General features: G+C 37.6%; 2 protein-coding genes across 7 annotated transcripts in view; one reads left to right on the forward strand and one right to left on the reverse strand.

Moving 5' to 3' along the window:
• The window catches only part of EYS (eyes shut homolog), a 725,122-nt gene extending 719,465 nt beyond the window's left edge, over positions 1-5,657 (forward strand). Inside the window, 1 exon segment of the mRNA XM_053974015.1 lies at positions 4,459-5,657. Coding sequence (XP_053829990.1) covers positions 4,459-5,657 — 1,199 coding nt within the window.
• A 39-nt stretch (positions 5,658-5,696) lies between these two features.
• The window catches only part of PHF3 (PHD finger protein 3), a 53,610-nt gene continuing 42,841 nt past the window's right edge, over positions 5,697-16,465 (reverse strand). For all 6 annotated transcript variants that reach the window (XM_053974020.1, XM_053974016.1, XM_053974018.1 and 3 more), the window contains 4 exons: positions 15,661-15,808; positions 14,431-14,520; positions 13,052-13,247; positions 5,697-11,843 (listed from right to left, as the gene is read on the reverse strand). In XM_053974020.1, the coding sequence (XP_053829995.1) occupies positions 9,670-11,843; positions 13,052-13,247; positions 14,431-14,520; positions 15,661-15,808 (2,608 nt within the window). In that variant the 3' untranslated portion in view covers positions 5,697-9,669. The remainder of the gene's footprint in view (positions 11,844-13,051; positions 13,248-14,430; positions 14,521-15,660; positions 15,809-16,465) is intronic.

A 16,465-nucleotide genomic window follows, 5' to 3' on the forward strand; every position in this document is an offset into this window, starting at 1 on the left:
AAGGGTGAGGTAAAACCAACAGAAGGCACAGACTGCAAATATATATCCAGAGTATATATCCAGAGGTGCTGTCTCAGGGCTCCAAAACAACTAAAGGAACCAAGGCTGTAGATGTTCAGTAACCAGGAAAGCAGTGTAGGGCTCCTGGGACACTTAAAGCTGCAAGAAGCTGCTGAAGCACTGAGCTCATCAAAGCCTCTGTCATCAGCTTAGCTTAGAGGCTTCTGCTCAGCAACACAGGATGAGACAAAAGACAAGCAACACATGGCTTAAAGGAATCTAGATCTTCAGTAGTTCCAGGACTAATTAGTGAGTTTTGAGCACACGGGGAGCCTTCAGAGACACTTGCATCTGTGTATCACTGAGACTATGGTAACAGCAGCAAAAAAGTGAACATCACTTATTACAAGATTCCATCCACTACTACAAAAGTCACTTAAAAATATGTTCTGGAAGTTCCTTTGGCCATGCAAAGTAGTGGGAAATCCTTCTTAATTTTCAGTGGAGAGTAGGAAAAACCTCAGGTACTCTTTTAACAGGTTAAAAAAGGCCTTGCCTTACACACACACACCAGAGCACAAGGATAGACTTAAGTCACTGTGGGGAAGAGACCTTGAAACAGAAATGTTAAAATACCATCCAGGATGCTGTCCCAGCTCATAGTATGTCAGCCTGAGACACTCTCACACTGCGTCCAGTCCTCCTAGGAAATCATTTGTATTAGGCATATTTGGTAGTGTAGGCAGTAAATGCTGAGATCTTTGCCCTACACAGTTGTGTAAATTGAATATTATCACATTTTTTGCTCTGGTGATGCTTCTGGCCTGAACAGGACATCTGCAAAGAGAGTGTAATTTTCCTAGAATGCATTTCCAACTGTATCAAGTTTTGATAAATTATGATGTACAAAAGTTTCCTATGGTAACATGCTCACTGCTTGAGCATGATCCCCTCTTAGAATGGGGGTTTACAGACACATCTGCATACATATTCATAGTAGTAACAAGCTGAAAAATTTTGTGATGCAATCAGAATTCATCATAAGAAGTCATATAAGAAGATACTGTAACAAATAATCCAGATCTCACAGTAGCAGTTGGATGTACTTTTAGGAGACTTTTCATTATCTCCCAGTTTTAGGAACTGATTGCTCAAGACACAGGGCTGACTAGCCTTCTGGGAATTCTGACATCCAGTATGGGAGCAGGTGAGACTTGTACACATAAAAAAAATGTGAAAATAAAATTACGAAGAAAAATTCACCCCCACTTTGGACTTCTGGCTTCTAATATAAAATAGAGACAATCCACTCTGAAGCCAGAGCAACTTTGACCTTCAGTCACTTGGTGAAAACCCCCAACTAGGACTTGCAGGTAGAAATGCTGTTTTATCTCCAGAACAGGTTCTTCCTTAAGGCAATGCCTGCTACAAAATTCCGTTCCCTTAAGAAGAAAACAATCTTCTACCATTTGGGCTATAAAAAAAATCACTGTTTTACTTAAACAGGGAATATTACAGGGGCAGGAAGGTGCATCAGAACAGAACTGAATGTTGTTAATAATTTTGTTCAATGCCCAGGGTCCTGACATGTTGCAGTTTAAAGGCCCAGCTAAGCTACACTAGCCTACTTCAAAAGAAGATTCAACCTTACTGCCACAGGTTGCCTTACAGTTCCTTGCATCCAACAGGCTGGGCAAAGACTTGCGTGCAGAACAAAAGAACAACTGTGAGTGCCTCTCTCAGGAGTCTCTCTGCTTTTTTTATGACACCACTGATGGAGATGAATAGCCCATATTAAATGAGATGCTAATCTAAAAAAACCAGAAGTTGTGTGTCGTCTTTTCAAGAAAGTAGGGACCAGCTATACAGTCTAGTGCTGGAAAAAATAAGGCTGCCATCTCCTTCATGCTTAACAAAAGTAACTTCCCTCAGAAAGGTCTCTGGCCACAGGTTAAACGAGACAGGTCTGAGCAACAATCAAATTGAAACAGTAAAAACCACCCTGCTTCATGGTCTCCTATACAGACTGCTGAGAAGAGAAAATCAGTGGCAAGAATGCCATTTGTTTAAACTGGTGATACAATTCCTATGATGACATTGGCCTGCACAGGCTCCAGCTGTGCAATCTGGCCCTCAGAGACAGGGCAGATGGAGATCCCTTGTTGAAAATATTACCGGTTGCTAAATCGAAAAGCATCAAAGACAAGTCCTTAGTTTCCCTTCACTTTAAGAGGAAGTTTCTTGGATAGTGAACACACAGCACTTTACATGACAGTCCAAAGATGTTTTCAGCTAGTTGTCCCTAGTAGTAACTATGATATGATAAACTTCATGGAGAAATACTTTCTGCACCCTAGGATCAACTTTCAGGTCCTAAAATTTATCTCAACACTCTGTTGTTCTTGTCAACTACTAAAATGGCAAAAAAAAAAGTCATCTGTGAAAAGAGAGGGTCTAACCAGAGGAGTAAGAAAGGCTTCAGGGAGAGGTGAAATTGGAAGTGTAATTTTTTTGTTCAAAAGTAGTAGAAGAAGTTACTCCAGTTTGAAGTGAGGCTTCAAATTTGTGCCAGAACAGAGTATTCAGTGATAAACTCTTTACACTGTAGACAGCAGATTCAGTAACACAGATTTGTTCTTGCAATAAAACTAAGTAAGATTCCAAAACAGATCATTGTCAAATGTGCAAAGCCACCAAAATCCTCCCCTGCAGGCCAGGAAGTCTTGGAGAACTGCCAGTTTCTCAGAGTCTTGATTACAGGACAGATGCAACAGCAACCCTGGTCAGATGTTTTCCTCCTTCTGAGAGAACAAAATATGAGTACTTGTGTCCTTACTCAAGTCTGCATGCCCAGGTAGGAGAGGGGATTGAAGGCTGCCGAAGAGGTAGTTCAGACACTTTTCCTCATGCTCCTTTCTTATCCTAGGATTGAAGGCCTGATAAAGTCATAGACAAGCAGTTTATGTACACTGCTGAAACAAAGCAAGATCAGTGCATTGAAACTATGTGCTGAAAAATCAAGCACACTTAAAGCCACATCACTAAGCAGGAGAAATCACAAGTGAAGGAAATTATATTAATTTTCTGGGAAAAAAAAGGAACAAGGAAGGTCCTCAAAAAGAACACTAAATACAGGGAAGTAAACCAGATCATCACAACTGGAACTAGCAAGCTAAAAGGTAGTGCTCTGGTATCATCAGAGTTGAAAGACGAAGAGCTTTTTTCTTGTTCTTCCCATGGGTATCTGGAGCAGAGAAGGTGAGGCATGATGTGCTCTACAGCCACTAATACAACTGAAACATCTCCAGCCTGCCTAAATGGCAACCTGAACATCTCTTGGATAGGAAGGTATAATTTTGGCAACTTTCACAAGTCTCTACTAAATTAAGCCATTCTATTTCACTACAGGCAATGTAATCCAAGGATTAGAAATACTCAAAAATTAAACACACGTGAAAGCAAACTTCATCATTCTACTGATAGGTCCACCCTTAGGAATGTTGAATCTTTAAGGAAACTGGACTGGTAACTATTAGGAAAGCTTGCATTCAAATTTAGCAAACATATTTACCAGTTTAATTGATAACAACCTGATGCCTGTTATTTCCAAAAGTAAGATATAGAAGTTAAATTGCACAGGCAAACCTCAAAAAATTTGAGAACATATCTTTAATTTGCAGACTTTTCTGCTGTCCTCTTCTGCTTCCCTGTCAACTCCCACTATTAGGCTCTAGTGCTGCGCTTACAAACTGCTCTAGCTCCCATTTCCTAACCTTTCCCAGTTTTCCTTCATGCTTGAAAGTACAGTTTGAAGTGGTACTCACTCTCCTTTTACACTGCCCATAAGGCCAGAAACACTGATAGCACAAGAAGAGAGAACTCCCTTCTAATACTTCCTGTCATGAAGGCCTCTAAAAAAACAATGCAATAAAAAGCATCTGTTCCTACAGCTGTCAGATTATTAAACCCAAAACATCCCTGTTGTGAAAAGGAGCCTTCAGGGAAACCAGACTGTATCTGGTACAGACAAAACTGTTCATTAAACTGACAAATCCATCAAGCCTTTATTCAACGTACTGAAGTTGAGAGTATTTCTGCCTTTGTAACTTGGCCAAAACTTCTTTCTTTTCCATGGGAACACTGATTCATACACTTCCTGGATGCCAAAGTGATCCTGTTTTCTCCTACCTCAGTTATCTAGTCTCTGCACAAAAGCAGAGCATTTCAGAAGCTTGGGATTTTTACTTTGAGGCAAACATAAGCTCAGTTTCCAATAATGAAAAAAAAAAAAAAAAAAAAGGCTGAGAGCAGCTCATCAGGGAACATTTCCCTTTGTGTGACTTAAATATAATGATGGTACAAGGAAACGCAGGCATGAAAGCATCAGAATCATTAATATGTTGCTTTTCAGTGCGCCCCCTCTAAAAATTAAGAATATTTTATACTGTTTTTTTACAGGTGACTTTCTATGTATATCATTAGTAAATGGATTTACACAGTTACGCTACAACCTTGGAGACAGAACAGTCATCCTACAGACCCTTCAGAAGGTCCACACAAATGGGAATACATGGCACTTACTCAATGCAGGAAGAGTTGGTAATGAAGGCTACCTGGACCTGGATGGTATCAACATTACTCAAAAAGCTAGTCCTGGAATGAATGCACTAGACACACACTCAGATTTTTTTGTTGGAGGGGTATCCTCCTTAAACCTTGTTAATCCAATGGCAATAGAAAATGAGCCCACAGGTTTCACTGGTTGCATTCGAGAAATTGTTATAAACAATAGGGAACTGAATCTTACCGTGACTGACCCCAAAGGTGGAGCCAACATTGGTGACTGTGATGGAACAGCTTGTGGTTACACTGTGTGCAAAAATAATGGAACATGTCAAGTTGAAAACTCAGGATTTTCTTGTTCTTGTCCAAGAGAGTGGACAGGGACCACGTGTGAACAATCTATTCACTGTTCACAAAACATGTGTGGGTCTCACGCACTTTGTATTCCTCAACCTTCTTCATTTTCATATACCTGTGCCTGTGCACTAGGCTGGACAGGTAAGTACTGTGATACCAAAATCAAATTTTATATAGCAAAGTTTGTTGGTAACTCCTACATTAAATACACAGATCCTTTTTATGGAAAAAGAGACCTCCAGTACAGCCGCCTTTCCTTAAATTTTACTACCAATCAAACTGAAGGCTTAATAGCATGGATGGGAAAAAGTGAAGATGAAGATAATGACTTCCTTGCCATTGGTCTTGCCAATGGAACTTTAAAAGTTGTGATTAACCTTGGAGAAAGAATCTCTGTTCCTCTAATGCATAGCAAGTATTTCACCTGTTCTGATGGAAGATGGCATTTCACTACTGTAGTTCAAAACCAAACTTGTATTAAGGTTTATCTTGATGAGGAACTAATCTTTTTTGAAGATATTGACCCACAAAGGAAATACACTGCTTTAAACTATGGTGGCATTTGTTACTTTGGTGGGTTTGAAATTGGCAGGAAAGTCAATATAGTCACTATAGGGCTTTTTCAGAAGGAATTAATTGGTAAAATTAAAGATGTTGTGCTCTTCCAAGATTCTAAAAAGATTCAGCTAATGAAAGCAGAAGGATACAACATTCATGATGGAAATTCTGAAAATTAATTGAAAAAACTGTCCAAGACACTTTTAAAAAGGATAAAATTACTTCTCCTCCTGTTTATTGTGTTAGCTGGCAGTGTATGATTGAGCAACAAACATAGGAAAGCACTTAAAAAGTAGTAAGAGACAAATCTATGTGGAGCATTAATAGCATATACATATAAAATATGATCAATTGTTTTCTTCATAGAATTATTTATATATACTCTTTAGCATTTATTTTAAAATAATGGGAAAGTCTGAAGGTTTGGAGTTTTTTTCTTTATTGTGCTGGAAATAGTTTTGTAAACAAAGAGGTAGTGATTAGCTTATAAAGCCAACCATCATTCAAGTGTTGTTTGTTGCTTTATGAGAAAAGACAACTGTTACCTGTTTCTCCAACTGCTGAATATTATTAGACTGTTTCTTTAATAATATTATGATCCAGTTTAAAAATTGAAATTGGTGGGGAAGAAAAGGTGTGCTTGAGGCAAAAAGCATGATTATTGTAATGAGAATTTTAAAAAATGCAACAGCTATAATTACTTGTGAAGTCCACAAACTCTAATGAGGTAATGAAGTTGTTCTCCCTCTCTTCTGAGTGTGTCCATCCTGTATGTATAATGTAAGAGGGTAGAATTCCAGTCTCTCTTAAGTCTGCTAAAATATTACACTTAAAGAATGCTTTTAAGAGCAAAAAACATATATAATTTTAGAGAAAGAAAACAGGCCTCCTGGTCTTCTCCAGCAGAGGTCCCCCCTATTTGACTACATGAAAACTTTTGGCTTTAATGATTTATAACTGGAATGTGGCATCTGCCTACAAGTAACATTTATTCTTAAGACCTTAAAAAGTCCAAGAATTGTTCTACTTTACCTATATCTTTCTGGCTTATATGCCCCTAAATGATATTTCAAATTTTTGTACAGAGGTTTTGGTCATAGTAAACCAAATTTCTGCAAATATATTTTTCATTAATTGATAAGCTCAAAAGTAAGTAGAGCTGTTCATTCATAAATACAAAAAATCAATTCCTTCTCATAAAGCTGTATTATATTCTGCTTTAGAAAGCAATAAAAAAACTATAATTCTATTTTAATGTGCTTACACCAATAATGTATGATGGCATCTACATTTCTCATTTGATGGCTGGCTTACTAAATAAGTAAAATTATTAAATAAAAATAATAGTGATTGATTAGTATCTTTTCCTTTTTCACTTTACTACTGCTCAAAAGCACAGTAATAACAAACCATAACCTCCTTGCATGGATATTCCCTGAATGCAGGTCTTCAGCATATACCTGTCAGAAACAAGTAACTATTTTGGGGTGGAGAGGGAAGTGAGGATGGGGTGTGTGTTATGGAGCAAAGGCCACAAGCACCTAAAACTAGGTGACACACACTTGCTTCCACATCACCATACTTAAAGTGTAACAATGAAAGCACTGTCAAGTCAGTTACAGGTGACTTAAAGATAAGTAAAGTACACAGGAGCTACCCCAAGGTGTTTTATTAAGCATCTGCAAACATCTTTGTGAGGTTCATTCTATCTTCTTCAGCTGCTCTGAGTCCCCAAGTGATCAGCCCAATGCAAGAGAGCTTCTGCAACTCTTCCCAAAAGGCAGCTCATAAAGCCCACCTGGTATTCGAGCTGCCCCAGATCTTCTTTTCCAGCTTCTCTAAGTCAGGTCTTTTATGGCCACATGATGCTGGAGAAGGGAGCATATTAAAGTTTATCCTGTTCTCTCTGAGGCTTCTGGTGTACTGCCAGTTCCTCAGCAGTCCACACTGCCTTTTGTGATCTGAGCAGTGATTCAGTGTAAAACAAGGAACAAATAATCGGAGCACTTTCAGCTAACACAAATGTTGGAAGGAGAGTGACTGAAGGCAATGGAGAAGTAAAATCCTTTATTCCTGTAATAGCAGGATTTATTCCCATTACACTAACTCACATCCTAGCAAAAAATCTTGGAGACTTTCGCTGTTTTTTAATTTAAACACTTAACAAAACTCTCCCTCAAGAGCTGTTTTACTGTGGCTCTCTTCAGGTTTTACATACACAAGGCAGGTGGCAAAGCACTCAGCAAACTTGAAAAATGTTTACATATTCTTTTAAACAAATTATTTCTGGTAATTCTGGCAGAAAGCATTCCCATCCCTTCCATACAGGCAGTTGCAATTTCCACTGCTTCCAGTTTATTTTCAAAGCAGAGATGGATGCACATGTGAGAGGCAGATCATCAGTGACCTTGGAGTAGACTACTTTTGAATGGATCAAAAGAAAATCTTCATATGCAGAGCTGTCCATTTAAAACTTACTCCAAAAATAAGAACAATGCTTTGGTGCATTTCTGTGCCTACAGAACTTGGTGCAGATATTTAAACACGAAAACACATGTATATTACTACCAGATATATTCAATAGCACTACTGCTTTACAGACCATGGAATTAATTTGGAAAGGACTAATTTTATTTTAAAGATGTTTGACTATCTCTTTTAGCTACTGAGGATTTTAATTAGTCTTCTCAATGATGAGCTGAAGAAACATCACTTAATAAGCCTACCACCTCCTTTATTCAGTGCAAGATTTTTAATTTTAGCCAATTTGACCATGAAGTTACTTGCAAGGTATCCAAGTAAAAATTTACCTTAAAATATATTAATAATAAAACTAACAATTAGAATATTGTTAAACTGGGAAGACTTTTCTGGAAAGAAGAGGCTTTTCTACAGCAAAGTGCAAAATACTGTCAAGCAGCATAGTAAGGTTGTGTACTCAAAGTGGAAAAACAAAACACTGAAAACCAGAACAATAAACCTCAGTTTTTCTTTATATGGTGGAATATTTTTGTTGTTTCTGACAGACTCAATAAGATGCCCAGTGTAATTTTAAAAAGTATTAGAGTAGGTGATTTTGTTTTCACATTTGCATGTTCTTTGCCATTGGTGGATGGTAGTCCACAAAATACCAAGTTACCAGAAGTCCCAAGGGTACAAACACTTCTGCCTTTCTGCCCCCTCTTTGTTCTCCAAAACTCAAAACAAACTGAGCTATGAAGTGTACAACAAATGTGGCATTCTGTGACTCAGCCATCTATATTCATTTAGCCTACAGTTTCACAGCTATGAAATCAAACACACACAGTATGTGAGAAAGTTTTATCATTTTAGAATCAAAATATCCCTTAAAATATTTACATTTTACAGTAAAAAGGATAGCAAAACACAAAGTAATGTACAAGCTTAGGTATTCAAGTTTTTGAAGCATGGAAAATGGTGGGAGAAATGAATTTACTACTACAAATAATTTTCAAGAATTTAGGTTAGAAATGCTTTCTTATTAAAACAAGTGCAGTTTAAAGCAGTAACATTCGAGCAGCTCAGCCTTCCAATTTCTGGTCACAAACTGCTTCAGATGCTTAGGAAAAACTTGAAATATAATATAACGAAATATAGTTGAGGTTTTATTGTACTACTGAATAATTTAAAAAAAACCCAAACTTTTCACACCACCAAGCATATTACATTTTGTTGTAACATGTGGATTCTGAGGCTTTGCTGCAGTCTTTAAAAACAGTGCAATTTAAAAACAAGGTTATTGTATGAAAACGACCTTTAAAATTATCAGGGCATCTTAAAACAGAAGAGAGCACAAATTACCAAAGGCAGCAACTATATTGCAGACTTGACTAAAGCCAACTTCCTCAGCTAAGAAAATTCCTAAGCCTTTATTGCATATTAATAAAAAGAAATCTTTAAAATTTTGAATATACAGCAATGTAAAATTTTTAAAATATTAAACTCCTACTTCTAGTGATAGTTGGTATAATGAAAAGAAGGATGAGTATTGGTACACTGAGTGGTACCAAAACACAGACTTGTTTCTGCAAAACACCAACACAGAATAAAAAACGATGGCACAATCCTAGCAGGCTCTCTTTTTTTTTTTTTTTTTTTGTCATACAAAGTTTTACGACATTACTCTAACAGTTTATTTAAATAGGATTTTAAAAGACTGCCTGCATCTTTTTACCTTTTGCTTTTAGTTCTGTCACTGTGGTCCCTATGTCTCTCTCTGTTCTTTTCACTTTCTCGTTCTCTATGCTTGTCTTTGCTTTTCTCCCTCTCCTTATCTTTTTCATGAGCCTGTTCATCACTTTTGGGCTTCTCTGTCTTTTTTTCTGGATATCTAGTCTCTTTGGGGCTTTTTCCATCAGCAGCTCTATCACTGTGTGGGGATCGCACTCGTTCTTTGTCTCTCTGTCCTTCCTCTCTACTCTTCCGCTCTCTCTCTTTTTCCTGGTTTCTGTCTCTGCGCCTGTTTCTTTCAGAATCCTGCTCCCAGTATTTTTCATTGCTCCACTCTTTTTCATGTCTGTCTTTTTTTTGGTGATGGGTTTCACTGTAAAGTCTTTGTCGATCATTTTTTCCTCTACTGAATCCTCTCTCCAAATGCTGTTCTTCTCTGCCCCAAGGATCGCTGTGGCGTCTTTCTGGTCTCCTACTGTCTTTACTCTGAAAAAAATTTTCTGGTCCCATAAATCTTGATTGTTTGTGAGCCACTGGTAGCCCTTGTGCAATGGGTCCGGCATACTGTGGTGGCTGACCTGATAAATGAGCTACTGGTGGCCATGGCATCATTGGATTTTGAGGAAAACCAAAGCCAGGAGGAGGAAGAAGAGGAGGTGGTAAATGAGGGGGAAATCCAAACATAGGGTTGTTTTGTGGAGGAAAGTTATGAGGTGCAGGAGCCTGGAACTGAAATCCAGGTGGATTAGATTTAGAATGCTGAAAATTCTGCTGTGGAGGTCCAACGGATGAGAAGCTGCCACTTGCAACAGGGCTTGGGACTTTGGAAATAAATTCAGAACGAGAAGAGTTCTCAGTTTCAAAATGAGATGAAGTTGCGGCTGGTCCTCTTCTAAATGAGTTTACTGTTTCAATATTTTGCATCAATCCATCTTCCTGTGACTGTTTGGTATCTTCTGCTTGTGATGCAACTGTGTTATCTGCCTTAGCTGCAGCTGAACTGAACTGTGTCTCATTGGTTTGTGCCTCACTTTGATACGAGTTTAAGCCCCCTTCTCCACAAAGTTGTTTATTCTCTGGTTCTCCTTGATCATTTCCTGAAGCATTTTGTCGGTCTTCATTTCTGCTAACATCTCCATCCTTGTTTTCTGAAATATTAGTCTGCTGGCTTCGTCCAGCTGCCTGTCGTGGGTCTCTTTTAAGATTAATAAATGGTGGTGATTTAGAGGTATTAGAAGTAGTACCTTCAGCAGAGCCTACATTAACATTGTTCTCACTGGGTTTTTTTCCTGAATTTGATGAGGAAGAAAAGCTGGAATTTGTGCTCCTTCTAACTTCCTGTGCAACACTATCCTTGTCTGGTAACTGTCGCTTTGGGTCATTTTCTTTACTTTCTTCAGTTTCCTTATTCTGTGCCTGAGCAGACAAATTTGCTAAAAATGCTTCTGTGGAGACATCTGGAGGTTTTCCCTTAAGACTCAGCCCTATCAAAGAACCAGCACTTCTTGCAGAGCTTGAGGTCCCTACAGCTGCTGCATCCACAGCTACAGCAGCATTAGTGGATTCTTGAGGATCATCCAAACCAGTCTTTGCTTCACCAACTTCAGCAGTTACATCAGCAACATCCATGGTTTCTTCTTTCAAGGTTGCCTGTTCATTTAATAATGGTATGTCTTCACTAGGACCTGCTTCTGACTTGCTGTGCTCATACACCTGCCCTGTCGTACCCAAAAGGCTTTGAAGAATATCATCCACTGGCAATGGTTTATTCGCTAGCTCCAGCGTAGAAGGCTGATTTTCCCATCCAACCAGGACTCCAGGAAGAAACCGGAGAGGCTTCGGTGGTTCATGTTTGGTACTTTCCACCAACGGTTCAATAACTGCTGGAGCATCATCTGCATTAGACTGCTGTGGCTTATTTCTCTGCTTGTGTAGGACAGTTGTGAAGGAATTAAAAAAATTATTTTCCTCTTCTTCTTCTAGTGCCAAATCATGATGTGAGACTTCAGGTTTGCTTGGCTTGCTTTTCTTCTCTGGTGGCAAGCTACTCAAGGTACTTTCAGCAGCTTCATCTGCAAAACTACTGGTAACACTTGAAACAGCAGTAATCTGCCTCTTCATTTTCTGGCGAATTATCAATCCCAGTAATAAATTTGGTCGATGTATTTCAATCCCTGTACAAAATTGCAATAGCAATTTGTCATCTCTTTATATTTTGGTTAAGGTAATAATTTTAACAAAAATAACCCCCATATACTTACAATGTACTATCAGAAGTATTAATCTCACGGTATTTGAAATTGTTCTGCTTGTCATGTTAAACATTAACAATACTTAAAATAATAAAAATATGTATTTCCAGTATTAAAAGTATGACTTCAAGCACTGCAATTTAAAATTGGTTCAAGTGCACTGTAACTTCCAAATAGAGAATATGAGACAGATAGGACATCTAATCTCATCAAAAACAGCACAAAGTTAAACATCAAGTTAGTCTAACCCAGCTACAACATGGTAACAGTGGTAGCAAAGTATGATAGGAAAAAAAAGGTAAACAGAACCCTGTTTACTTTAAACTTTTGTTTAAAGTCTCCTCATCAATTTGTGTTAGACATTCTTCTTCAAAGATTTACCAGAAGCAAATTTCAAAAATGTTTCCCTCATTCCAGGAAAGGCACTGTGTTTCAAGGTATACTATTACCCATCTCTTCACTATCTATTTTATTCCATATAATGGAAAAAAAAATGACTGGTAGCTCATTCTCTCTTAATTTTGGCCCTGACTATCTCAAAAAGAAAGATTATCTACAAATTTTTATAACCAAGATAAATTGATGCAAAGTAACTCAGATGTAAAACAGAACAACTGAGAGCCATTTCAGGACCTTTTTTTCCTTGTCAATCTATGTTTTAAACTTTCAATGTATTTTTTGTAAGAAACTTTGGAATACTTGAGAAAAAAGATTAGTACATTCCAAATTATAAAAAATACTATTTTAAACTGATATTATAAATTTGGAACCTATGCCTTCTACCATAGTCCACTTGTGTGACTCAGTTTACTGACATTGAAACCTACAAAGCCTCCTCTGTTAGAGAAAGAAGGTAGTAGACATAAAACATGGTGGTAAACACTAACCTTTTAATCTTTGAAGTATCACAATAATCTAGCAAGGGGAAATTAATTTCCTTGAAATTAATTTTCCTTGAAATTAATTAAGTTTCCTCTTTTCTCAGAAACTAATATAATAATACTATGGAAAACTAATTACATATTTGAATAAAATAGCATTTTAAAATTTTATTTCCTCTTATATTTCTGTTGCTGACTTCTTTAAGTAGCATTATGATAATAAAATTCCAAATTCCAAGCTGTACTTACCAGGCCCATCAAAAGGCACAAGGTGATGAGGGACTTTATCTGAGGAACCTAAAGGAATGAGGTACAAATCTTTCACTTGCTTCATATTATTGGCCGCTACACCATAACGTTTTCTGCTGCTGAAATAGGCGAACAACAATGCATAGGAGATCTGATCTTCTTCAGTTACTGGGGTAAAGCGAACCACGCAGATCTCCTATTTACAGAATGAGAGGGAAAAAAATGGTCAAGAATATTTTTCTGTGAAATTTTTTTTTTTTTTTTTTTTTTACTGACTGCTCTTTATTTAAAGAACGGTGCTGAGGAGAAAAAGCTATGCCAAAATGGCAGAGAACAGAAGAGAAAGAGGGAGCAGAAACATGGCCAAAAATAATTCGGAACTAGATAAAACAAGTAGAAAGCATTCAATGCGAATAAATTAATTGAAGTACATGACAAAAGAGACAATATTTTAACAGCCAGCTAAATAACAAGTTTTAGGGAAGTTTGCCAGCTTCCAATGAACTATTCCACTCTCCACCCTTAACATTCCTAGAAAGCTGTGTTTTGTAGTGTCCAATACATCCATTAACAATAGTGGAAGACCAGTATTCATATCCCAGAATTATGCCCAAAGCCCAGCTCAGGAACTGATGCTGTTTGAACAGCCTGGAAGATTGAACAGAAGAGCCCCTGCAAAACTAAGATGGCACCTAAGCAGGCTGAAATAACAGGCTGAACTTTGTCAATGTCAGCAAAGTCAAAATGCAAAATGTTGCACTTTGAGCTGGAGTAACCCTATGCACCAGGACTGGATGGAGGACTGACTGGCTGGAAAACAGCTCGGCATAAAATGATGTGGGGATCCTGGCGGACAAGCCCAGTATGAACTGGTGATGCATCCCTGCCAAAAAGCCCTACTGCTAACTGGGTGTCAGAATCAAAGCAGTCAGCACACCAAGGGAAATGGCATTTCTTTCTATCCAGCACTTGTGAGACACCACCTGCAAAGGACTTTAAAGTTTTGGGCTCCCCAGCACAAGGACAACTGGCACACAGTGAGACAAGTCTGGCAAAGAGACACCGAGATGGTTTTGCACAATGTAACACTACTGAAAATGAAAGAGTAACATTTGAGAGGTGAAGTGGTATCCAAATATTCCTGATGAGTTACTGTGTCAAATGAAGACAGGTATTCTCAAACAGCAGGTGACAGTTTAAGGTTAGGTAGGAAGAAAAAATAAATGCCAGCAGGTGCCACCCATCCCATTCAACATAACCATGAGATATTCCTAAAGTACACATATTTTGCAAATGTTTCAGAGAGAAAAAAAACAAGTATCTTTAAAATAACTAAGATGCATATTAAACAGCAAGTCTTTATTAGGTAAAATTCTTACCTTGGTCCCTGAAGCTTTGATTTTTTCTACATAATCCCAGACAGTGTGGGGAGATATCCTGCCACCTACTTGAATACTATCAGGTAAATCCTATGAGAAAGGACAACAGAAATGTGAATTCAAATAAATCTTGTGGAATGTCCTTCATCCAGTATCTGTTTCATAAAATTCAAAACATACTTAGTTCTTTTATTTCTTAAACTGTAATTTAAAAATATCAGTAGAAGCTACAACAGAGGAAAAAAATTAAATTTTGGACATTTTAGGCATTTTGGGCATTTCAGTGCAAAGTTAATGATACGTAATAAATTAGTTATCATTCAATATTGTTCATCTATACCTTGCCAAAACTATCCTTTCTGCTAACATTAACTGCAAACATAACGGTACTGTGCTCTGGGAACACTCAAGCAATCCATCACATCACACCACAATTAGAGTTCCACACCTATGTTTACCTATGAAATTTCAAAATCTTCACCTATGAATTTTCAAAATCTTCATCATGAGGGGAAAACATAACCTACATGTTCATGTATATAAAGATGTAAATTCTTGGATACTACTGAGTTCACTGTTCCCAAGCAAAATAAACAGACTTTCAGAAAAATATTTTTTTAAAAATAAAGTAGAAGAGTTTTGAAAAGTGTTATCATACTCATATAACAATCCTTTAGTATTAAGGATTACTGCATGGCCTGCACTTCCCTGAAGATCTACAGCAAAGTGAAGACAATCTTATTAACAGAAGACCTAAGTTCTTTTAATTAGAAAGCTGATGCATCCTATGTAGCTATCAAGAAGGAAAACTGTGCCTTATAAGCTCTCTGATCTTTATTTTGTGACATGAAGACAACTATTACAAGCAGCTACATGCTTTTCCAGTCTCTCAGACACAGAAGAGAATGTTACATCAACTTTTTTTTCAGGGACAATTGAGTCACAATGCAAGGTTAGAACCAGAATTGCCACCAGATGGGCAAAAAACCCCAAAAAACTCTGTTATGCAGGTTTCTGTTATAGATGGGAAGATGAACCAGAGGTTCATGTAATGAATAATGCTTGACTTACAAATACAGACCTTAACCTATGTCCTCCCACAAATACTTCACTCAGTACAATGATCATGCCTCACTGTCTTCCATCATTATACTAATATTAGCCTACAAGGTAAATAAGTTGGTAAAATTAATAAATAAATTGTTATTTCTTTTCAATAAATATAAATACCTCTGTTAAATACTCAAAGGAGCCAGAAACTGGATAAGCTTTAATAACAAATTTTGCTACTGAAGGCATATTGATAAAGCCCTTCCAGATGAAATTCAGGCGTGCCAGAAACAGACTTTCACATTCCACAGTACCAGGCGTTTCTGACCTAAAAAAAGGACAAACAAAAAACTCACTCAGTTTACAACATGATATATCATGCAAGACAGTGTGAATCCTAATTTTTCTTTATCACAGAAATGTAGTATTATTAAGAATTTTCTTTTCCAGTTAAATATACTGAAGAGTCAACAAAAATAGACAGGCAGACAACCATGTTTCTTATCTTCCAGTAGAGTAGCTCCATCGTACAGGAATAGTGAGATGAGCAGCACATTAGTTCACTACTCAATATTTTTTCAAAACAGAGAAGTTGTTTAGTCTGAGAATTATCAGATGCTATAGTGAAGAGGACACAAATGCATACAGGTGCTGTAGAGCTAGAAAGATGTTCCCCTGCCACAGGTAAAACATGACAACACACTGCCTGCTGGCCTATACTTTTGTGCCACCACTGTCTGTCCACCACCTGAATGCCTGTGTCACCCTACTCTCTCCTTGTACCACAAGCTGGCTCCTCATGCCTTCTCAGCTATGCATCACTTCCACACCTTCTGTGTCTCCTCCTAATTCTGCCTGTAAAAAACTGCTTTTCTTGCCTTTGAAAAAAAGCATCAGTTTTGTCAACAAAGCAGCTGAAAAAATTAATGGGATGACTTAATTTCACAGGAGAGTGTTTCTCACCCCGAGAGTTTCCTTATGAAAA

This window comes from Vidua macroura, chromosome 3 (assembly GCF_024509145.1).
Source record: "Vidua macroura isolate BioBank_ID:100142 chromosome 3, ASM2450914v1, whole genome shotgun sequence".
Taxonomy (NCBI): domain Eukaryota; kingdom Metazoa; phylum Chordata; class Aves; order Passeriformes; family Viduidae; genus Vidua; species Vidua macroura.